The sequence below is a fragment of the Ammospiza caudacuta genome, chromosome 30 (assembly GCF_027887145.1).
Source record: "Ammospiza caudacuta isolate bAmmCau1 chromosome 30, bAmmCau1.pri, whole genome shotgun sequence".
Lineage (NCBI taxonomy): Eukaryota > Metazoa > Chordata > Aves > Passeriformes > Passerellidae > Ammospiza > Ammospiza caudacuta.
Window position 1 is genome coordinate 5,286,926 of NC_080622.1, and position 23,791 is coordinate 5,310,716.

General features: G+C 52.8%; 2 protein-coding genes across 2 annotated transcripts; both read left to right on the plus strand.

The window, feature by feature from the left end:
• Positions 1–17: 17 nt before the first annotated feature.
• Positions 18–16,337, plus strand: NCSTN (nicastrin). The gene is made up of 17 exons (XM_058821641.1): positions 18–157; positions 1,212–1,316; positions 3,010–3,133; positions 3,939–4,057; positions 4,800–4,945; positions 5,176–5,329; positions 6,522–6,631; positions 7,687–7,839; positions 8,466–8,570; positions 8,745–8,822; positions 9,905–10,074; positions 11,488–11,590; positions 12,466–12,561; positions 12,846–12,933; positions 13,442–13,593; positions 14,378–14,590; positions 15,538–16,337. The coding sequence occupies exons 1-17, from the start codon at positions 46–48 to the stop codon at positions 15,658–15,660; spliced, it is 2,151 nt and encodes a 716-aa protein (XP_058677624.1). The 5' UTR covers positions 18–45; the 3' UTR covers positions 15,661–16,337.
• A 6,887-nt stretch (positions 16,338–23,224) lies between these two features.
• NHLH1 (nescient helix-loop-helix 1) lies at positions 23,225–23,581 on the plus strand. Its single transcript, XM_058821863.1, has one exon. The coding sequence runs from the start codon at positions 23,225–23,227 to the stop codon at positions 23,579–23,581; it is 357 nt and encodes a 118-aa protein (XP_058677846.1).
• Positions 23,582–23,791: the final 210 nt, after the last annotated feature.

The following is a 23,791-nucleotide window of genomic DNA, read 5'->3' on the forward strand; positions in this document are numbered from 1 at the left end:
GGATGCCGGAAGCGGATGGCGGAAGTGGAGGTGCCGCGGGCGGCGATGGCGGCGGGGCCGGGCCGGGATCCGCCGGGGATGGCCCGGGATTCCACGGGAACGGCCCGGAATTCCATGGGGATGCTCCGAGCGCTGCTCGTGGCCGCGCTGGCGGCGGGTGAGGCCTGAGGGGAGCGGGGAGGGGCGGCCCGGGGGCGCTTTTGGGGTCCCCAGTTCCCTTTTTGGGGTCCCTGTGTCCCTCGCTGATCCCGGTGTTTCCCTGCCCCATTCCCAGGTTCTAATCCCACGTTTCCCAGCCCATTCCCAGTCCCTGATCCCACTTTTCCCGTGCCATTCCTGGCTTTTGATCCCGTTTTTCCCTGCCCCATTCCCAGTTTCTGAACCGCCCTATTCCGTTTTCCCTGCCCTGTTCCTAAGTTCTGATCCCCGGTTTTCCCCAGCCCATTCCCAGTCTCTGATCCCAGTTTTTCCCAGTCTCTGATCCCATTTCTCTTGTGCCATTCCTGGCTTTTGATCCCATTATTCCCTGCCCCATTCCCAGTCCCTGATCCCAGTCATTCCCTGGTTTTTGACCTGTTTTTCCCGTGCCATTCCCAGTCCCTGGTCCTGTTTTTCCTAGTCCCTAATCCCAGTCATTCCCAGTCCTTGATCCCGTTTTTTCCCAGTTTTTGATCCTGGTTTTTATCCCACTTTTCCCATTTTCCCAGGTTCCTGCCAGGGTATCTCCATGCACAGGAAGATTTACATCATTTTTCCCATTTATCCCATTTTTTATCCCATTTTCCAGGTTCCTGCCAGGGGAACTCGGTGCACAGGAAGATTTACATCACTTTTCCCGTTTTTCCCAGTTTTTATCCCGTTTTCCAGGTTCCTGCCAGGGCAATTCCGTGCACAGGAAGATTTACATCATTTATCCCATTTTTTATCCCATTTTCCAGGTTCCTGCCAGGGCAATTCCATGCACAGGAAGACTTATGTGATTTTTCCCATTTTTTATCCCATTTTCCAGGTTCCTGCCAAGGCAATTCCGTGCACCGGAAAATTTACATTGTTATTCCTGGTTTTTATCCCATTTTTCCCATTTTTCCCAGTTTTTATCCCATTTTTCCCAGTTTTTATCCCATTTTCCAGGTTCCTGCCAGGGGAACTCGGTGCACAGGAAGATTTACATCACTTTTCCCGTTTTTCCCAGTTTTTATCCCATTTTCCAGGTTCCTGCCATGGCAATTCCGTGCACAGGAAGATTTACATCGCCCTGAACCACACAGCGCCCTGCGTGCGCCTGCTCAACGCCACGCACCAGATCGGCTGCCAGTGTGAGAAATCCTGGAAAATCTGGGAATTTCTGGGAATTTCTGGGAATTTGGGAATGCTGGGGGTGTGAGGGAGCCTCCCTGCCAGTGTGAGAAATGTGGGAATTCCAGGGAAATCTGGGAATTTGGGAATGCTGGGGGTCATGGGGCTGCTCAACACCACCCACCAGATCGGCTGCCAGTGTGAGGTTAATGGGAATTCCTGGGAAATCTGGGAATTTTGGGAATGTTGGGGGGGTCTGAGGGAGCCTCCCAGCGATGCTGGCAGTGTCGGAGCCCCTCAGCTCCCTGCCTTGGTTTTCCAGGGAATTTGGGGAATTCTGAGGGTAAAAATCCCACATTTCCACCTCACACCTCTCCCTCACCCCGCTCCCCTGCTATTCCATGGGAATCCATGGGTTTTGTGGGGGAATTTGGGGAATTCTGAGGGTAAAAATCCCACATTTCCACCTCACACCTCTCCCTCACCCCGCGCCCCTGCTATTCCATGGGAATCCACGGGTTTTGTGGGGGAATTTGGGAATTCTGAGGGGACAAATCCCACATTTCCACCCCGCAGCTCTTTCCTAAATTCCTCATTCCCTCTTCTGCTGTTCTGGGGAATTCTGAGGGGACAATTCCCACGTTTCCATCCCACAACTCTTCCCCAAATTCATCATCTGTCTGCCCTGTTTTTCCATGGAATAGCTTGGGATTTGAAGAAATTCCCTGGAATTCTGAGGGGACAAATCCCACATTTCCGCCCCACAGCTCTTCCCTAAAACCCTCGTCCCCCTGCCCATCTTTTCCAGAGATTTTTGGGAATTCTGAAGGGATAAATGCCACATTTTCATCCCCTGGCTCTTCCCTAAATCCCTCAGGTCTCTGCCATGGTTTTCCAGAGAATTTTGGGAATTCTGAGGAGGCAAATCCCACATTTCCACCCCACAGCTCTTCCCTAAATCCTTTATCCCCCCCTTCTTGCTTTTCCATGGGAAACCTGAGGATTTTGTGTAATTCCCTGGAATTCTGAGGGGACAAATCCCACATTTCCACCCCACAGCTCCCCCTCACCCCTCTCCCCAGCTATTCCATGGAAACCCATGCGTTTTTCATGGGAATTTTGGGAATTCTGAGGGGACAAATCCCACATTTCCACCCCACAGCTCCCCCTCACCCCTCTCCCCAGCTATTCCATGGAAACCCATGCGTTTTTCATGGGAATTTTGGGAATTCTGAGGGGACAAATCCCACATTTCCACCCCACAGCTCTTCCCCTAATACCCCTCATCCCCCTGCCATGGTGTTCCATGGCAATCCATGGATTTTTGTGGGAATTTTGGGATTTCTGAGGGGACAAATCCCACATTTCCACCCCACAGCTCTTCCCCTAATACCCCTCATCCCCCTGCCATGGTGTTCCATGGCAATCCATGGATTTTTGTGGGAATTTTGGGATTTCTGAGGGGACAAATCCCACGTTTCCACCCCACACCTCTTCCTCTCGATCCCTCATCCCCCTGCCATGGTGTTCCATGGCAATCCATGGATTTTTGTGGGAATTTTGGGATTTCTGAGGGGACAAATCCCATGTTTCCACCCCACAGCTCTTCCCCTCGATCCCTCATCCCCCTGCCATGGTGCTCTATGGGAATCCATGGATTTTTCATGGGAATTCTGGGAATTCCGAGGCTCTGATCCCGTTTTTCCCTGGCAGCCTCGCTGAGCGGGGACACGGGCGTGATCCACGTGGTGGAGCAGGAGCAGGACCTGGAGTGGGCCCTGTCCAAGGGTCCCCACCCGCCCTACATGGTCCTGCTGGACGGGAACCTCTTCTCCAGGTGGGAATTTCTCCAAAATTTGGGATCAAATCCCCTTTTCCAGGTGCTCCGGGCGTTCCTGGGATTTCAGGGATTTTTTCCTTCCTAAACTTTGCTTTTCCTGCTTTTTTTTTTTTTGTGGGATTGGACTCTCAGATCCAATTATTTGATCCATGATTAAAAAAAAAAAAAAACAGGGAAAATAAACCTTGGGATGGATTTGGGGCTCTTTCTTCTGGGAAAAGCAAGAAAGATGTGGCTGGAAGTTTCTCCCTGTTGATTTTTCCCTCGTTTTAGGCCCTTCCATGATTTTTCCAAGGGATTTTCCCCTGATTTCCTAGCTTTATTTCCAAATTTCTATTTCCTTATGTATAAATCCCAAATTCCAGCCCCTTTTTCCCCATTTTCAGGGAAGTTTTGTTGAACCTGAAGGGAAATTCCAGGATTTTTGGCCTTGTCGGTTTTCCACCATTTTGGGCCGTCACAAGATAAAATTCCTGGGATTTTTTTTCTTCATTTCCTTCATTTATCCTCAGATTTGAATTATTCGTGGATAAATCCCAAATTCCAGCCCCATTTTCCCATTTCCAGCAAGGTTTTTCTCCACCTCAGGGGAATTTCCAGCCTTGTTGGTTTTCCGCCATTTTGTGCCCTCACAAGATAAAAATCCCAGGATTTATCCTTAATTCCCCTTGATTTTTTTCCTGGGTTTCACTTTCACATGGAAGGAAAATTTCATTTTTTTCCTTCATTACCTTGATTTATCCCCAGATTTCAATTATTCATGGATAAATTCCAAATTCCAGCCCCTTTTCCCCATTTCCAGGGACGTTTTGATGCAGCTGAAAGGATCCTCCCGGATTTCAGGCCTGGCCGTGGCCGCTGCCTCTCCCGCCCCTTCCCAAGGATTTTCCCCAGGATTGAAATGTCCCAACGATGGATTTGGTGAGCAAAATTCCCAACTTTTCCCCTCTGCTTTTTCCCTCCTGCTTTTTCCCATTTTTTTTCATATTTTTCTCCATTTTTTCCCTTTTTTTTTCCCATTTTTTTCCTTCATTTTCTGAGTTTCTTCACATTTTTCTCCCATTTTTTTCTTGAGTTTTCCCCCCATTTTTCCCCTCTTTTTTCCCATTTTCTCCCCCATTCTTTCTTCCCCTGTTTTTCCCCATTTTATTCCATTTTTTCACTGTTCTTTTTGACTTTTTCACCTTTTTTCCCATTTTTCCCCCATTTTCCAGGTGGTTTACTCAGACACCTACGGGCCACTGTTCTTTGCCTGTTTTTTCCCATTTTTTCCCTTTTCCCCCCCCCCATTTTTTAGGGATGTATTCAGACACTTACAGCCCACAGTTCCTGGCCAATTTTTACCCTTTTTTTTACCATTTTACCCCCATTTTTCAGGTGTTTATTCAGACACCTACAGCCCCCAGTTTGCTCACTGCAACAGCTCTGGGTTTTTGCCCAGTTTTTACCCATTTTTTCCCATTTTTCCCCCATTTTTCAAGTGTTTACTCAGACACCTACAGGCCACAGTTCTTGCTCTGTTTTTCCCCATTTCTTGCCCAAATTTTTACCCATTTTTCACCATTTTTCCCCCATTTTTTTTAGGGATGTATTCAGACACCTACAGCCCACAGTTCCTGGCCGATTTTTACCCTTTTTTTACCGTTTTTCCCTCATTTTTTAGGGGTATATTCAGACACCTACGGCCCTCAATTTGCTCACTGCAACGGCTCCCAGTGGAACCCAGGTGGCTCCGGGGTCTCCTATGAGGATTTTCCCTTCCCCATTTTCCTGCTGCAGGACGCCAACGAGACCCAGCTCATCAAAGAGGTGAGAGGAACACGAGGTGGGGGAAAATCCCATTAAAAATCCGTTAAAAGTTCTTTAAAATTCGTTTAAGCGCAGTAAAGTCCGTTAAAATTTAATTTAAAAAAATGATAGAAATCCGTTGAAAAATCTTAAAAATTCCATTGCGAATCCATTAAAAAGCCAGAAAAAAAGAGCCAAAAAGTGTTTAAATTCTATAAAAATAAGGAGTAACACGCCGCGTTTGTTGCCAGTGTTACCAGGCCCACAACGTGCCGGGCCCCGGGGGCTCAGCGCCGCAGTTCCCGCTGTGCGCCATGCAGCTGCAGTCCCACATGCACGCTGCAGCCAGCACCGTCACCTGCATGCGCCGCAGCTCGCTGCAGAGCGCCTTCAGCATCAACCCGGGTGAGTCATGCATTGCTGGGGCTGCAATGGGGCTGTGCTGGGGCTGCAATGGGGCTGCAGAGCGCCTTCAGCATCAACCCGGGTGAGTCACGCATTGCTGGGGCTGCACTGGGGCTGCAATGGGGCTGCAGAGCGCCTTCAGCATCAACCCCGGTCAGCAGCCCAAATCCTGGGGGAGTTTGAGAAAAACGTGGGGAAATCCTGGGGAAATTCACAGGGAAATCCCGGGAAATTCATAGGGAAATCCTGGGGAAATTCACAGGGAAATCCTGGGGAAATTCACAGGGAAATCCTGGGGAAATTCACAGGGAAATCCTGGGGAAAACCCTGAGGAAATCATGGGGAAATCCTGGAGAAATCACAGAGAAATTCTGAGAAAACCACAAGGAAATTCTGGGGAATCTGGGAGAAACCCTGAGGAGATAATGTGGAAATCCTGGAGGAATCGCAGGGAAATTCTGGGAAAACCCTGAGGAAATCTTGGGGAAATCCTGGGGAAGTCACAGGGAAACCACAGGGAATACCTGGGGAATCTGGGAAAAACCCTGAGGAAATCATGGGGAAATCCTGAGAAAAACACAGGGAAATCCTGGGGAAATTCTGGGGAAAACCCTGAGGAAATCATGGGGAAATCCTGGAGAAATCACAGAGAAATTCTGGGAAAATCACAGGGAAATACTGGAGAAGTCCTGGGGAAATCCTGGGAAAACCACAAGGAAATCCTGGGGAATCTGGGAAAAACCCTGAGGAAATCATGGGGAAAATCCTGGAGAAATCACAGGGAAACTCTGGGGAATCTGGGAAAAACACAGGGAAATCATGGGGAAATATACTGGATAAATCTTGGGGGAAATCCTCAGGAAGTCACAGGGAAATCCTGGGGAAATCCCAGTGAAAACCTGGGGAAATCCTGGGAAATCACAAGAACGTCCTGGGATCCAATCCTAGGAAATCCCAGGACAATGCTGAGGAAATCCTTGGGAAATCTCAGGAAAATTCCAGGAAAATCCTGGGAGAACCCTGGATAAATCCTGTGGAGATCCCGGGAATCTGGAGCTCCCTGAATCCCACCAATCTCTTTCATTTCCTCCGTAAAAGCTCCCACAGAAATCCCATTTTTATCAGAATTTCCTGGTTTTTGCCTGGGTTTTTCCCAACCCCTGGGACGTTTTCCATGTTTTCCCGTTCCCAGAGATTGTGTGTGACCCCCTGCTGGATTTCAATGTCTGGAGCTCCCTGCAGCCCATCAACGCCTCGGGGCGGCTGCAGCCCGAGCAGCGCGTGGTGCTGGCGGCCACCAGGGTGAGTGGACCTGGAATTCCTGGGGAAATGCTGGGGAAAATTGTGGGGAAATAATGGGGAAATTGTGGGAAAAGTCTGGGAAAAATCCTGGGGGAATTACGGGAAAAACCCTGGGACAAGTCGTGGGGAAATTATGGGGAAATCACGGGAAAAATCTGGGAAAATCCTGGGGAAGTTGTGGGGAAATTGTGGGGAAAACCCTGGGAACATCTTTGGAAACATCACGGGGAAATCGTAGGGAAATGATGGGAAGAAGCTTGGGGAAATTCCTGGGGAAGATCCCGGGGAAATCATGGTGAGATTCCTGGAAAAATCATGGGAAGAATCTGGGGGCGTTTCTGGGAAAATTGTGGGGGAAATCATGGGGAAATCCTGGGGAAAATTATGGGGAATTTCTGGGGAAATCCTGGGAACATCTCTGGGAGAATCACGGGGAAATCATGGAGAAATCCCTGGAAAAATCCTTTGAAAATCCCTGGAAAAATCCCAATGAAAATCCCATTGTGTTGTATTTCAAGGATGTTCCCTGTCCCATTCCTGGTGTTTACCAGGTGGACAGCCACTCATTTTTCTGGAACATTCCCATTATTTTTCCCATTTCCCAGGTGGACAGCCACTCGTTTCCCTGTCCCATTCCCATTTTTCTGGAACATTCCCTGTTTTCCAGGTGGACAGCCACTCGTTTTTCCAGAACATTCCCATTATTTTTCCCATTATTCCATGTTTTCCAGGTGGGCAGCCACTCGTTTTTCTGGAACATTCCCATTATTTTTTGCCTTTCCCAGGTGGACAGCCACTCATTTTTCTGGGATGTTCCCTGTTTCTAGAACATTCCCATTATTTTCCCCATTTTCCAGGTGGACAGCCCCTCGTTTTTCTGGAACGTTCCCATTATTTTTCCCATTATTTTCCCCATTTTCCAGGTGGACAGCCCCTCGTTTTTCTGGAACGTTCCCATTATTTTTCCCATTATTTTCCCCATTTTCCAGGTGGACAGCCACTCGTTTTTCTGGAACGTTCCCATTATTTTTCCCATTATTTTCCCCATTTTCCAGGTGGACAGCCACTCGTTTTTCTGGAACGTGGCCCCGGGGGCCGAGGCCGCCGTCGGCTCCTTCGTGGCGCTGCTGGCGGCGGCGCAGGCCCTGCACGGAGCCCCCGGCGCCCAGAGCCTGCCCAGGAACGTGCTCTTCGTCTTCTTCCAGGGGGTGAGACACGGAATTCCAGGGGAATCCAGCCCAGGATCCTTGGGATCAATCCCAGGATCCAGCTCTGGATCTTTGGGATCAGTCCCAGCCCTTGGGAACGGGTTTTTCCTGGGGTTTTGGGTGGGACTGGCTCTGTTTTTTGGTTTTTCCCCTTTTCTCCATTCTCTTTCTTTTCCATTTCTTTCTCTTTCATTTCTTGTTTTTTCCTTTCTCTTTTCTCTTTTCCGTTTCCATTTTCCCTTTTGTATTTCCTCTTTCCCCTTTTTCTTTTTCCTTGTTTTCCCCTTTTCCTTTCCCCTTTCCCCTTTCCCTTTCCCCATTCCCCTTTCCCATTTCCCCCCTTTCCCATTCCCCTTTTCCCCTTTTCCCATTCCCCCGTTCCCGTTTTCCCCATTTCCCTTTCCGCTTTCTTTTCTCCCTTTTCCATTTCCACCCTTTCCCATTTCCATTTCCCCTTTCCCTTTTCCCATTCCCCTTCTCCCCTTTCCCTTTCCCTCTTTTTCTTTCCCTTTCCCATTTTGCTTTTCCTTTTCCTTTCCCATTCCCGTTTCCCCGTTCCCCTTTTCCCCTTTTCCCCATTTCCCCATTCCCATTTCCCACTGCCGTCATTCCGTTCCCTTTCCCAGGAGAGCTTTGATTACATCGGCAGCTCGCGCCTGGTGTTTGACATGGAGCAGGAGAAGTTCCCGCTGCGCCTGGAGAACATCGGCGCCTTCCTGGAGCTGGGACAGGTCCGGGGCTTCCGGGGGGGGAACGTTCCCGGGATCCTGTCCTGGGAATTCCCTGATTTCCCTGGGATTTCCCAAGTTTTCCCTGAATTTCCCATTCCCAATTCTGGTTTTTCCCAGGAATTCCCACCCCATCCCTGATTTTTCCCGCATTTCCCCCCCCTGGCTGTTTTCCAGGTGTCCCTGATGAACAATTCCGAGCTCTGGATGCACACGGATCCCGTCTCCCGCCGGAACCAATCCGTGGATGAGCAGGTGAGCCTGGCATCCCTGGGAATGCTCTCAATCCTGGGAATGTTCCCCATCCCAGGGAATGCCGTTATTCCCAGCATTCCCAATAGGAATTCTCGGTGTTTTCCCAGGTCCGGGAGCTCCTTTACAAGCTCCAGAACTCCAGTTCTGGTTCCGGAGTTTCCCCGCATCCCAAAGCCCCCCGTCATTCCCATTGTTATTCCCGTTATTCCCATTGTTATTCCCGGTGTTTTTCCAGGTCTGGGATCTCCTTTCCAAGCTCCAGAGCTGCGGTTCCAGCTCCGGGGTTTCCCCACATCCCAGAGCCCCTCAGGATCCTCGTTATTCTTGTCATTCCCATTGCTATTCCCAGCATTTTTCCCAGCATTTCTTTGTTTTTCCAGGTCTGGGATCTCCTTTCCAAGCTCCAGAGCAGCAGCTCCAGCTCCGGGGTTTCCCCACATCCCAGAAACCCTCAGGATTCCCATTATTCCCGTTGTCATTCCCATCATTCCCGTCATTCCCAATGGGAATTCCCGCTGTTTTCCCAGGTCCGGGATCTCCTTTCCAAGCTCCACAGCTCCGGTTCCAGCTCCGGGGTTTCCCCACATCCCAGAAACCCTCATCATTCCCGTTATTCCTGTTGTTATTCCCGTTGTTATTCCCGTTGTTATTCCCGTTGTCATTCCCATCGTTCCCGTCATTCCCAATGGGAATTCCCATTGTTTTTCCAGGTCCGGGATCTCCTTTCCAAGCTCCACAGCTCCGGTTCCAGCTCCAGGGTTTCCCCACATCCCAGAACCTCTCGTCATTCCCGTTATTCCCGTTATACCTGTTGTTATTCCCGTTGTCATTCCCATCGTTCCCGTCATTCCCAATAGGAATTCCCATTGTTTTTCCAGGTCCGGGATCTCCTTTCCAAGCTCCAGAGGTCTGGCTCCGGCTCTGGGGTTTCCCCACATCCCAGAACCTCTCATCGTTCCCGTTATTCCCGTTATTCTTGTTGTTATTCCCGTTGTTATTTCCGTTGTTATTCCTGTTGTTATTCCCATTGTCATTCCCATCGTTCCCGTCATTCCCAATAGGAATTCCCGTTGTTTTTCCAGGTCCGGGATCTCCTTTCCAAACTCCAGGACTCCGGTTTCAGCTCCGGGGTTTCCGTGCAGGAGCCGGGCGTGTCCCAGCCCCTCCCCCCCTCGTCATTCCAGAGGTTCCTGAGGTCCCGGAGCATCCCGGGGGCGGTGCTGAGCGACCACCGGGCGGGGTTCCGGAACAGGTAAAATACGGGAATGGTGGGACAGGTAAAATCCGGGAATTCCGGGACAGGTAAATCTGGGAACGACAGGAATTCTGGGACAGGTAAAACCGGGAATGCCGGGAATTCCAGGACAGGTAAACCTGGGAGCGACAGGAATTCTGGGACAGGTAAAACCGGGAATGCCGGGAATTCCAGGACAGGTAAATCTGCGAACGCCCGGAATTGTGGGACAGGTAAATCTGGGAATTCTGGTGTGAGTAAATCTGAGAATTGCAGGGCAGGTAAAACTGGAAATTCCAGGAATTCTGGGACAGGTAAATCTGGGAATCCTGGGAATTCCAGAACAGGCAAAAAAATCCAGGAATTCTGGAACAGGTACAAATCCAGGAATTCCGGCCATTCCAGCAGGATCCCGCAGGAATCCCATCCCTCAAATCCAGGATTTCCAGCGGGATCCGTCCCTTCCCGTGGGAATTCCATCCCAGAAATCTGGGAATTCTAGCCATTCCAGCGGGATCCGTCCCTTCCCGTGGGAGCTTCCCTTCCCGGGAATGCTCGGAAGGGCGGCAGGGAATTGCTCGGACAGGCGAGAGGAAATTCCGGCTTTTTTCGGGAGAACGTTCCTGGCCCCGAGCCCGGCGGCGCCGGAGCCACAGCTGCGCTTCCGGAGGCTGCTCCTGGAATTTTCCGTGGAATTCTCGCCCCGCTGATTCCTCTCCCCTTCCAGGGCTTTTTTGGGATCACCCCCCGTGACCCCGGTCTGGGTTTTCCGAAGGAATTTTGGGATCTGCAGCGGGAATTTGGGAATCCCAAAAATCCCAAATCCCAGCTCCGGCATCCCTCGGGATCATCCCAGATTTCCTGGAATCTGGAATTCCCTTGGAGTTCCAGCCAGGATCAGCCGTCGTCGGATAAAATGAATTGATAAAACCCCTTGGAATTCCCATCTTTTCCATGGATCCTTTGGGAATTTTCCCATTCCCAGCTCATGGAATGTGGAGGCTGCTCCTGGAATTTTCCATGGAATTATTTCCCCACCGATTGCTCTGCACTTCCGGGGCTTTTTTGGGATCACCCCCTGTGACCCCGGTCTGGGTTTTCCGAAGGAATTCAGGGATCTGCAGCGGGAATTTGGGAATCCCGCATTTTTCCTGGACTTTGTTCCCAGATTTTTCCGAGATCTTTCCTGTATTTTTCCCAAGATTTTTCCTGGATTTTTCCTGGATTTTTCCCGGATTTTTCCCAAATTTCTCCTGGATTTTGTTCCCAGATTTTTCGTGGGTTTTTCCTGGATTTTGTTCCCGGATATTTCCCAGATTTTTCGCGGATATTTTCTGGATTTTTCCAGGATTTTTCCCGGATTTTGTTCCCAGGTTTTTCCTGGGTTTTTCCCAGATTTTGTTCCCAGGTTTTCCCGCGTTTTGTTCCCAGGTACTTCCAGAGCATCTACGACACGGCCGAGAGCATCGGGCTGCGTTATCCCGAGGGAATGAGCCCCGAGGAGCAGCTGGAGCACGTCACCGACACCGCCAAGGTCCCGCGGAATTCCCGGAATTCTGGGAATTCCTGGGGTTTGGGGGATCCGAAGGATTCCTGGGGTTTGGGGTCCAGGACTTGGGATCCGGGGGATTCCTGGGGTTTGGGAGATGGGAATCCTTGGGGTTTGGGATTTGGGGGGATTTCTGGGTTCTGGGATCCGGGGGATTCCTGGGGTTTGGGATCTGGGACTTGAGATCCAGTGGATTCCTGGGATTCGAGAGCTGAGAATTCCTGGGGTTTGGGAGCTGGGATTCCTGGGGTTTGGGATTCGGGATTTGGGATCTGGGGAAGTCCTGGGATCCAGGGAATTCCTGGGATCCAGGGGATTCCTGGGATCTGGGGGATTGCTGGGGTTTGAGATCTGGGATTTGGGGGATTCCTGGGATTTGGGATCCAGGGGATTGCTGGGGTTTGGGATCCAGGACTTGAGATCCAAGGGATTCTTGAGATTTGGGATCCAGGGGATTCCTGCGATTCAGGATCCGGGCAGGAATGGGAATTGGAGGGGGGGGAAAGTTGGGAAGAAGGTGGGGGAAAGTTGGGAAAGAGCTGGGAGGGATTTGGGAATGGGGAGAGAGAGAAAACCTTGGAAAAGGGTTGGGGATAAATCCTGAGGGATTTGGGAATGGGGAGAGGAGGGAAAATCCGGGAACGAGGTCAGGAATAAATCCTGAGGGATTTGGGAATGGGGAGAGGAGGGAAAATCCGGGAACGAGGTCAGGAATAAATCCTGAGGGATTTGGGAATGGGGAGAGGAGGGAAAATCCGGGAATGAGGGCAGGAGGGACCCGGGAGCGCTGGGACAAGGTCCGGACGTTCTCTCAGAATTCCTGGAATTCCCGTAATTCCCGTGTTTGTCCCGTTCTCCAGGCCCTGGCCAGGGTGGGCACGCTGGTGGCCCGGGCTCTGTTCTCGCTGGCCGGGGGACAAAACGGAACCGAGAACATCCGGGCGGATGAGAAAACGGTAGGAATTGTGATGGGAATTAACGGTGGGAGTTAATGGTGGGAATTCCTGACGGGAATGGTGGGAATGAGTGATAGGAATGTACGGTGGGAACGAGGGGAATGAATGATGGAAGTTCCTGCTGGGAATGCTGCGGTGGGAATCCACAGCTGGCCTGGAATTCCCAATTTTCCTGGGATCCCTGGAATCAGAATCCCCAATTTTCCTGGAATTCCCCACTTTCCTGGAATTCCCCATTTTCCTGGCCCCTTTTCCCTGATGGAATTCCGGGGTTTCCCCCCCAGGTCGCTCGGCTGCTCTTTGGGTTCCTGCTCAACTCCAACAACTCCTGGTTCCAGTCCCTGATCAAACCCGACCAGAAGGGAATCCTGGGTGAGCAGAGATGGAGAGATCCCCATTCCCGCTTTTCCTGCTGGGATTCCCAGCTGGAATTCCTCCTTCTCCTGCTGGGATTCCCATTTTCCTGCTGAGATTCCTATGAGCTGTGATCCCCGTTTTTCCCAGTTATAATTCCCATTTTTTCTGCCTGGGATCCGCACTTTTCTCGGCTGCGATCCCCACTTTTCCTCCCTGTAACTCCCATTTTTCCCAGTTGTAATTCCCATTTTTCCTGGCTGTGATTTGTGTTTTTCCCAATCTCCAATCCCCGTTTTTCTAGCTGTGATTCCCTAGGGCCAGAATTCCCATTCCCAATCCCGTTTTCCCCCATTCCCCAGAGTTGTAATTCCAGTTCCCAATCCCATTTCTGCCATTGCCCAGAGCCAGAATTCCCATTCCCAATCCCATTTTCGCCATTCCCAATCCCATTTCTCCCAATCCCATTTTTCCCATTTCCCCCGTTCCCAATCTCATTTTTCCCGTGTTATTCCCGATTTCCCAGGCCCGTTTCCTCAGCACTACGTGGCCGTGTCCAGCCCCACCAACACGACGCAGCTGCTGCAGGCGGTGCTGGGGAACCTGACCGGGATCAGCGCCAACCTGAGCCGGGAGCAGTGCCAGAATCCCGGGAAAACACCCGGAACCATGCCCGAGGTAATCCGGGATTGGGGATAACGGGGTTGGGGATTTGGGATAACGGGAGCAGTGCCAGAATCCCAGGAAAACACCTGGAACCATGCCCGAGGTAATCCGGGATTGGGGATTGGGGTTGGGGATTTGGGATAACGGGAGCAGTGCCAGAACCCCGGGAAAACACCCGGAACCACGCCCGAGGTAATCCGGGATTGGGGATTGGGGATTGGGGATAACGGGAGCAGTGCCAGAATCCCGGGAAAACACCCGGAACCATGCCCGAGGTAATCCGGGAATGGGGATAACGGGGTTGGGGATTTGGGATAACGGGAGCAGTGCCAGAATCCCAGGAAAACACCCGGAACCATGCCCGAGGTAATCCGGGATTGGGGATTTGGGATTGGTATTGGGAGGGCAGTTGGGTTTTCCACGTGTGATTCCGGTTTCACCAGCTGTAGTTCGCACTCTCCCACGTGTAATTCCCATTTCCCTCTTCTCGTTCCTATTTCTCTGTGTATAATTCCCATTTTTCTCTGTGCAATTCCCATTTCCCAGCTGTAATTCCCATTTTTTTATGTGTGCCATTCCCAGCTGTACGAGTACTGGTGGGTGCAGGGCCCCCTGGACGGCAATTCCACATCCAGAATTCCCGTCTGTGTCCGCTCCGGTGTCCGTCTGTCCCCAGCCCTGCTGTCCCTGCCTGTCATTACCACTTTTCCCTGTATAATTCCCATTTTCCCAGCTGTCGTTCCCATTTTTCCCTGTATAATTCCCATTTTTCCACGTTTCATTCCCATTTTCCCAGCTGTACGAGTACTGGTGGGTGCAGGGCCCGCTGGACGGCAATTCCTCGTCCCGCGTTCCCGGCTGCGTCCGCTCCGGAGTCCGTCTGTCCCCGGCGCTGTCCCCGGCCTTCGAGCTGCGCCGCTGGGATTCCCGGGAATTCTCCACGTGGACCGAGAGCCGCTGGAAGGACATCAGGGCCCGGATCTTCCTGGTGGCCAGCAGGGAGCTGGAGGTGACACGGGGGGACAGGGAGGGGACACAGGGCCAGGGAGGGACCCTGGGTTTATCCCCGTCCCCAAATTCCCTGTGTCCCAATGTCCTCAATTCCCAAATCCCCCGTATCCCAAATTCCCAAATCCTCAATTCCCAGTATCCCAAATCCCCAATCTCCTGAATTCCCAGTGTCTCAAATCCCCAAATTCCCAGTATCCCAATATCCTCAATTCCCAGTATTCCCAATATCCCAAATCCCCGATTTTCTCAATATTCCAAATCACCAAATTCCCAAATCCCTAATCCTCACTATCCCAAATTCCCAAATCTTCTAAATTCCCAATAGCCCAAATCCCAAATATCCGAAATTCCCAATCCTCAATGTTCCTAATTCCCAATAGCCCTAGTATTCCAAATCCACAATATCCCCAATTCCCAATGCCCAATAGTGCAAATCCCCAAATTCCCAGTATCCCAAATCCCCAATATCCTCAATTCCCAAATCTCCAATATCTCAATTCCCAGTATCCCCAATATCCCAAATCCCTGAATTCCCCAATATTCCAAATCACCCAATTCCCAAATCCCTAATCCCAAATCTCCAAAATTCCCAATATCCGAAAATCCCAATCCACAATACCTCAACTCCCAATATCCCTAATATCCTAATATCTCAAATTCCCAATATCCTGAATACCCTAAATTCCCAATATCCCAAATTCCCAATAGGCCCAACATCCCAAATATCCAAAACATCCCAAATTCCCGTTTTTCCAGCTGCTGACGCTGGTGCTGGGGGTGCTGGTGCTGCTGCTGTCCCTGCAGATCCCAAATCCACATCCCAGAGATCCCTGGGGCGATCCCAATTCCCCAATTCCCAATATCCCAAACATCCCAAACAAACATCCCAAATTCCCAAGTATCCCAAACATCCCAAGTATCCCAATTTTCCCCAATTTCCCGCAGCTGCTGACGCTGGCGCTGGGGGTGCTGGTGCTGCTCCTGTCCCTGCTCGGCACCTTCCTCATCAACTCCAAGGCCTCGCTGCTCTTCGGGATCCCGGCCCCTCCCGGATCCTCTGGGTACTGAAAATCCCGGAAAAACACCTGGAAAATCCAGGAAAACTGCCTGGAAAACTCTGGGAAAACAGCCGGGAAAATTCAGGAAAACTGCCTGGGAAATCCCAGAAAAACTGCCTGGAAAATCCCGGAGAAAATCCCAGAAAACCACCTGGAAAATTCAGGAAAAACATCCCGGGAAATCCAGGGAAACCCTCCTGGGAAAATCCCGGAAAACCGCCTGGAAAATCCCAGGGAAACCTCCTGGAAAATCTGGGGAAAAACCGCCTGGAAAATCCGGGAAAACCTCCAGGAAAATCCGGAAAAGCATCCTGGAAAATTCAGGGAAAACCTGCAGGAAAATCCGGGAAAACCGCCTGGGAAATCCAGGGAAACTTCCAGGAAAAGCCTTGGGAGGGAATTCCCCCAGAGCTGGAAATGCCAGAGGTGTTCCTGGGAAATTCCCGGAATTCCAGGTGGGATCGATGCCCTGGGGGGAGAATTCCCAAAATTCCTGTTTGGATTTGATGCCCCGAGCAAAAAATTCCCAAAATATTCCAAGAATTCCCAGTTGGGCCCATCCTGTTTCCCAGGGTGGAGCTTTTTGGGAATTGTGAGGAATTCCAAAGGGTCTGGGAATGTCCCGACGGAAAAATTCCCTTTTTTTTCCCTGGGATTTGTAAATATTATAAATAAATCCGTGGAATTCCCAAGGAAACTTTTTTATTTCCAGGTTTTTTTCCATCAAACGCTGGGAATCCGGGGAATTTGGGATTGGATAAAGGGGATGGGATTTGGATCCCAAATAATTCATGGAAAAGGAGGAGCAGGTTGGGGAAAAAAAGCTTTGGGATAACAGAATGGGAAGGAAGGGACGGAGCCAAAATTTGGGATAATGGGCTGGAAATTTGGGATATTGGGCTGGAAATTCGGGATAATGGGCCAGGAATTCGGGACAGTGGGCTGGAAATTTGGGATATTGAGCCGGGAATTTGGGATAACGGGCTGGAAGTTTGGGATAATGGGCTGGAAATTTGGGGTATTGAGCTGGAAATTCTCAGGACTGGGAATGACCAAAAATTCCGGGAATTCTCGGAGCTGGGAATGAACAAAATCCCGAGAATTCTCAGGACTGGAATGACCAAAATCCTGGGAAATCTCAGGACTGGGAATGACCGAAATCCCGGGAATTCCCGGGACTGGGAATGACCAAAATTCCGGCGGACCCTTCCCAGCTCCGCGGGATTTTTGGGATTTTTGGGGTCCGAGCACATCCCTGGCTGGGATCCCCCATTCCCGGCAATTCCAGGCGGGAATCCCGGCAGGGAAAAGGGGGGAAAGCTGAGCCGGGAGCATCCCGAAGGGAATTCCCGGGAATTTCTCCGATCCCGGTTCCCTTTTGGGATCGGCCCGGAGCCCCCGATCCCATTCCAGAGGATCCAGGGCGGGAGGAGCGCCCGGAATTCCCGGTGGGAAGCGCTGGGACGGCTCCGCTCGTTCCCGGCTGGAATCGCGCCCGGAGCCGCCGGGATCAGCTGCGGCCGCGCCGGGAACGATCCCAAAACATCCCCGCGGGGAGGAGGGGAGGGGAATCGGGGCTGGAATGTGGGACTGGGGGTGATGGATGTGGATTTGGGATTCGGGAATTGGGAATGTGGGACTGGGGGTGATGGATGTGGATTTGGGATGTGGGATGTGGGATTCGGGATTTGCGGTGATGGATGTGGATTTGGGACTTGGGATTTGGGAATGTAGGATATGGGATGATGGATGTGGATTTGGGATTCGGGATTTGGGGAGTGATGGATGCGGGAGGCGCCGGGAACGATCCCAAAAAATCCCCTGGGGGTGGCGGGGAGGGGATTCGGGAATGAGGGATGGGGATTTGGGGTGCGGTTCTGCCGGGAGCCGCTCCGGGCTCTTTCCGCGCTGCATTCCCTGTCCCATCTCCTGGGGCTGTCCTTGTCCCCATCTCCTGTCCCTGTCGCTGTCCTCATGTCCTGTCCCTCTGTCTTGTCGCTGTCCCCATCTCCCATCCCTCTTCCTGTCCCCCTCTCCTGTCCCCGTCACTGTCCCCATCTCTCGTCCTTGTCCCTTGTCCCCGTCCTTGTCGCCATCTCCAGTCCCTGTCCCTTTCCCTCTCTCCTGTCCCCATCTCTTGTCCCCGTCCCCCTCTCCCGTCCCTGTACCCACGTCCAGTCCCTTTCCCTCTCTCCTGTCCCCATCTGCAATCCCAATCCTTGTCCCCTTCTCCCACCGCTGTCCCTGTCCCTCTCTGCCGTCCCTGTCCCTCTCTCCTGTCCCCCTCGTCTGTCCCTGTCCCACTCTCCCGTCCCCGTCCCTGTCCCTCTCTCCTGTCCCCCTGTCCCTCTCTCCTGTCCCCCTGTCCCCGTTCCTGTCCCTGTCCCATGTCTGTCCCTTTCCCTCTCTCCCGTCCCCCTCTCCCATCCCTGTCCCCCTCTCCTGTCGCTGTCCCCATCTCCTGTCCCTGTCCCCCTGTCCTGTCCCCCTCTCCTGTCCCGGTCCCGGTCCCTGTCGCCGTCCCCGTCCCCTCGCGGCCCCTCCTGCCTGGGCTCGGTGCCCGCCGCGCTCGCAGCTGCTCCCGGAACGGCCCCGGAGCCGCGGGCGGCGACACGCGGGGCTCAGCTGGCGACAGAGCGGGGACAGCGCGGGGACAGAGCCAGGGCGGCAGCGCCAGCAGCGCCAGCAGCGCCAGCAGCGCCAGCGGGGACAGCGGGGACAGAACCGGGACAGCGGGGACAGAGCGGGGACAGAGCGGGGACAGCAGGGACAGAGCCGGGACAGCGGGGATAGAGAGGGGACAGAGCGGGGACAGAGCGGGGACAGAGCGGGGACAGTGGGGATAGAGAGGGGACAGAGCGGGGACAGTGGGGATAGAGAGGGGACAGAGCGGGGACAGCAGGGACAGAGCCGGGACAGAGCCGGGACAGCGGGGATAGAGCCGGGACAGCGAGGACAGAGCGGGGACGGGAACATTTTCAGGACCGGGAATTCCGCTCCAGGCTCTTTTCCCAATTTTCAGGACCGGGAATTCCACTCCAGGCTCCCTTTTCCCAATCTCCAGGCTCCCTTTTCCCAATTTTCAGGACCAGGAATTCCTCTCCAAGCTCCCTTTTCCCAATCTCCAGGCTCCCTTTCCCCCATTTTCAGCACCGGCAATTCCGCTCCGGGCCCTTCTCCCCCTTTTCCCGAATTCCCGCTGGGCAGCAGCACCGGGAGCAGCTGTCGCCTTTTCCCGGCCCGCATCCAGCGCGCCCCTCCCGGGGCTTCCCGCGCAGCCAATGGAATCCCGAATTCCCGGTTTTCCATATTTATGAGCGAAAAGGGAGGGGGGGAACCGGAGAGGCCAATGAGGCTCCCGGGGTCGGGCCCGGCGTGGATAAATTGGGAATTTTTGGGGGGAGAAGCGGCGAAATTTCCTCCTCGGAGGCTCCGGAGCGGCTTCCCCGGGAATTTCGGGATCAATCCCGGATTCCCATCCCGGATTCCCATCCCGGATCATCCGCGGGACCTCGGGAGAACCCAGGGAAAGTTTTTTCCTCTTTTCTCCATGAATGGATGAGCAGAAATCCTGGGAACTCCTGGAGGAGAAACGCGCGGAGCCCGGGGATGGTGCGGGACTCGGGGTAAGGCGGCTTTTCCAGGCATCGGGAATGGCCCAAAAACCGGGAATTCTGCCCCAAATTCCCGGGAAGTGCCTCGGTCCCGCTGCCAGGTTTGGGTCCCAAATCCCATTGGAAAGAGGGATTTTCCTGGGAGGGTTTGGGAGCGGGGAAAAGGAAAAGAACCCGCCTGGAATCCGTTTGGTTTCCAAGGGAAATTGGGAATTTCGTCAGGAATGGAAGGAAAAGGGAGAGGGAGGAGGTGGGGAAAATTCCCGGGGTTTTGCTGGGAAAAGCAGAGGCTGACCAGGAATCCCTGGATTCGGGAATTGGGCGATTTTCCCCAAAAACAACCTCGGGAAAGAGGCGCTGGGAGCAGGAATTGCACGCTGAGGAAAAGCTCCGGGATAACCCAGGCTGGGAATTGGTTTGGATGCTGGAATGAAACTTGGCTTTTCCCAAAAAAAATCCCCTGCTTCCCATCCAGGGATCCACCCCGAATTCCCGGGAATCCCAGATCCGCAGGGAAACTCAAGGGGCCAAATCCCCAAATTCCCCAACCCCCGTATGCCCCAATCCCCAAATTCCCAAATCCCCAAATTCCCAAATAATTCCCCAATTCCCACATGCCCAAATTCCCGAATTCCCAAATAATTCCCCAAATCGAGCTGGGAGTGATCCCAAACATCCAAAATTCCCGGGAATTTCTTCGGGAGAGCCAGCGGGGAAATTCCCGCCCCTCTCAGCGATTTTGGGAGCTTTGGGGAGAATTTTATCCCCCATTTTTTGGGGGGTAAATTCCCACCATTCCAGCCTTTAAAAAAAAACCGGGACCGGGGCCGTTCCTGCCCTGGCCCGCTGGGATTTGGGATCCGTTCCCGGCCGCTTTTCCCACTCCAAAGTTTTTCCCCTTTTCCCCGCGGCATTCCCGGATTCCCAGGAGCGGCAGCGGGGATGAAGATGAGGAGGATGAGGATGGGAATGAGGATTGGGATGAAGATGAGGATGAGGATGAAGTTAAGATAAAGACGAGGAGGAGGAGGATGAGGATAAAGATGCAGAAGATGAGGATGAAGAAGATAAGGATGAGAATGAGGATGATGAGGAAGAAGAGGATGAGGATGATGAGAATGAGGAGGATGATGAGGGTGAGGAAGAAGACGATGAGGATGAGGGTGATGAGGATGATGAGGAAGAAGAGGATGAGAATGAGGAGGATGAGGGTGATGAAAATGAGGAAGAAGAGGATGATAAGGATGATGATGAGGAGGATGATGAGGATGAAGAAGATAAGGATGAGAATGAGGATGATGAAGATGATGAGGAAGAAGAGGATGAGGATGATGAGGAAGATGATGATGATGAGGATGAGGAAGAAGAGGAGGAGGATGAGGAGGATGATGAGAATGATGAGGGTGATGAGGATGAGGGCGATGACGAGGATGAGGGTGATGAGGACGATGAGGATGAGGATGAGGAGGAAGATGAGCGGGGGGCGGCGCTCGGGATTCCCCGCGGATCCCCGGGAGCAGCTGCGGCCGCTCCATCTGCCGGGAACGGAGCCCGCGGGGACAGACGGACAGAGGGGACAGAGGGACAGACGGACAGGGGGACAGGCAGGGAGGGACAGGGGGACAGCAGGGGGGGGACAGAGGGGACAGTTAAGGGGGGACAACCTTGGGCACAGCCAGCGGGGACAGACGGTGGGGAACAGAGGGACAGAGGGACAGAGGGACGGAGGGGACAGGCAGGAGGGGACAGAGGGGACAGTGAAAGGGGCACAGCCGCGGGGACAGAGGGACGGACAGAGGGGACAGTGAAGGGGGGACAGCCGCGGGGACAGAGGGACGGACAGAGGGACGGACAGAGGGGACAGTGAAGGGGCACAGCCGCGGGGACAGAGGGACGGACAGAGGGACGGACAGAGGGGACAGTGAAAGGGGCACAGCCGCGGGGACAGAGGGACGGACAGAGGGGACAGTGAAGGGGGGACAGCCGCGGGGACAGAGGGACGGACAGAGGGACGGACAGAGGGACAGTGAAGGGGCACAGCCGCGGGGACAGAGGGACGGACAGAGGGACAGTGAAGGGGCACAGCCGCGGGGACAGAGGGACGGACAGAGGGATGGACAGAGGGACAGTGAAGGGGCACAGCCGCGGGGACAGCTTTGGGGACAGACGGGGCCCATTTGCGACACAAAGCCCGCCCCGCCCCCGCCGCGCATCCGCCACCTGCCGCCCCCGCCGCGCTCCGGCCCCGAACCCCCCAAATCCCCCCGAACCCCCCAATTCCCCAATTCCCCCAATTCCCGGAGCTTTTTTAGCTTCCCAAATTTCCCGAATTTCCCGGCGGATCCTTTTCCTTCCGGGAGCTGGAATTCCCTGAGTTTGTTTCCCAGAAGTAGACGGGATTTGACTGGGAAAAGCTGTGGAAATCTTTATTTTATCTTTATTTTATTTTATTTTATTTCATTTTATTTTATTTTATTTTATTTTATTTTATTTTATTTTATTTTATTTTATTTTATTTCATTTCATTTTATTTTATTTCTAATATATTTTGTTTTATATTTTATTTTACCTTCTTTTATTTTATCTTATTTTTTATATATTTTATTTTATTTTTAATATATTTTATTTATTTTATTTTATTTTGTTAATCTCATTTCATTTCATTTTCATTTCATTATTTGATCTTACCATGTTTTACAACATTATATTATTATTATTATTATTATTATTATTATTATTATTATTATTATTATTATTTTATTATTATTATTACTATTACTATTACTATTACTATTACTATTACTATTATTTCATTTTATTCTTTCATTTGATGCCTCTCCCGGCTCCTTTCCCACCCTGAGCTGAAATTCCCCATCCTTCTTTTCCAGACCCGTCGGGATCTGACCCCTGAGGGCTCCGGAGCCACATCCTGACCCCAAAATCCCCAAAATCCCCAAAACCCACGGGAAAAGCTCGATCCCGTTTCTATGCCTCCGCATCTGTCCTGCCGGCCCACGGAATTCCCGAGGGAAATTCCCCGATTCCCCAGTTCGGCTGGAATGTGATGGGGAGCAGGAGGATCCGCACGCGCCTCGCTGGGAGCCGGGCACGGGAACCCCAAACCCGGGGACTTCTCCTGCTGAGGTGACCCCAAAACGCCGGGAGCAGCTCCAAGGTCACCCCAAAACATCCGGACCAGCTTCTCCTGACGCGTCCCCAAAACGCCGGGAGCAGCTCGGAGGTGACACCAAAACACTTGGAGGTGTCCCCAGATCTGCGGGATCAGCTTGGAATTGTCCCCAAATCCTCAGGATCCCTTTGGAATTGTCCCCGGGACCCCTTTGGGGCTGTCTCTGGGATCCCTTTGGGATTGTCCCCAAATCCTCAGGATCCCTTTGGGGCTGTCCCCAAGTCCCCAGGATCGGTTCAGAGCTGTCCTGAAGTTCTCAGGATCAGTTTGGAATTGTCCCCAAGTCCCCGGGATCCCTTTGCTGCCATTCCCAGGATCCCTTTGGAATTGTCCCTGGAATCTTCTTGGAATTGTTCCCAGGATCAGTTCAGAACTGTCCCCAGGTGCCCAGGATCTCTTTGGGATTGTCCCCAAACCCTGGGATCCCTTTGGGGCTGTCCCCAAGTCCCCAGGATCAGTTCAGAGCTGTCCCCAGGATCCCTTTAGGGCAGTCCCCAGGATCCCTTAGGAATTGTCCCCAGGATCCCATTAAGGGTGTCCCCAAATCCCCAGGATCCCTTTGGAATTGTCCCCAAATCCCCAGGATCAGTTCAGAACAGTCCCTGGGATCCCTTTGGAATTGTCCCCAAGTCCCCAGGATCCCTTTGGAATTGTCCCCGGGACCCCTTTGGGGCTGTCTCTGGGATCCCCTTGGGATTGTCCCCAAACCCCGGGATCCCTTTGCTGCTGCCCCCCGGCTCCCTGTGCCACCGTCCCCCGTCCCTCTGACCATGATGCTGAACTCTGAGCCCCCGTCCCTCTCCGTGCCCTCATCCCACCCCGACCCCGCTCCCTCCCCGGCTGCCGCTGCCGGTTCCGGTGCCGGTTCCGGCTCCGCCGTGGAGCCCCTGACCCGCACGGAGCCCCTGAGCCGCGAGGAGCGGCGGCGCCGGCGCCGGGCCACGGCCAAGTACCGCACGGCGCACGCGACCCGCGAGCGCATCCGCGTCGAGGCCTTCAACGTGGCCTTCGCCGAGCTGCGGCGCCTGCTGCCCACGCTGCCCCCCGACAAGAAACTGTCCAAGATCGAGATCCTGCGCCTGGCCATCTGCTACATCTCCTACCTGAACCACGTCCTGGACGTGTGACTGTCCGTCTGTCCATCCCCGTGTCCGTGTGTCCATCCCTGGGTCTGTGCATCCCTGCTGCCCCCATCCAAGACGGAGATCCTGCGCCTGGCCATCTGCTACACCTCCTACCTGAACCACGTCCTGGATGTCTGAGGTGGCCGTCTGTCCATCCAGCCATCTGCTACATCTCCTACCTGAACCACGTCCTGGATGTCTGAGGTGGCCGTC

Coding starts and splice junctions, on each gene's coding strand:
- NCSTN (XM_058821641.1), top strand. CDS start 46: ATGGCGGCGGGGCCGGGCCGGGATCCGCCGGGGATGGCCCGGGATTCC. Junction 1,317..3,009: donor GCACCAGATCGGCTGCCAGT/GTGAGAAATCCT, acceptor TTTCCCTGGCAG/CCTCGCTGAGCGGGGACACG. Junction 7,840..8,465: donor TCTTCGTCTTCTTCCAGGGG/GTGAGACACGGA, acceptor TCCCTTTCCCAG/GAGAGCTTTGATTACATCGG.
- NHLH1 (XM_058821863.1), top strand. CDS start 23,225: ATGATGCTGAACTCTGAGCCCCCGTCCCTCTCCGTGCCCTCATCCCAC.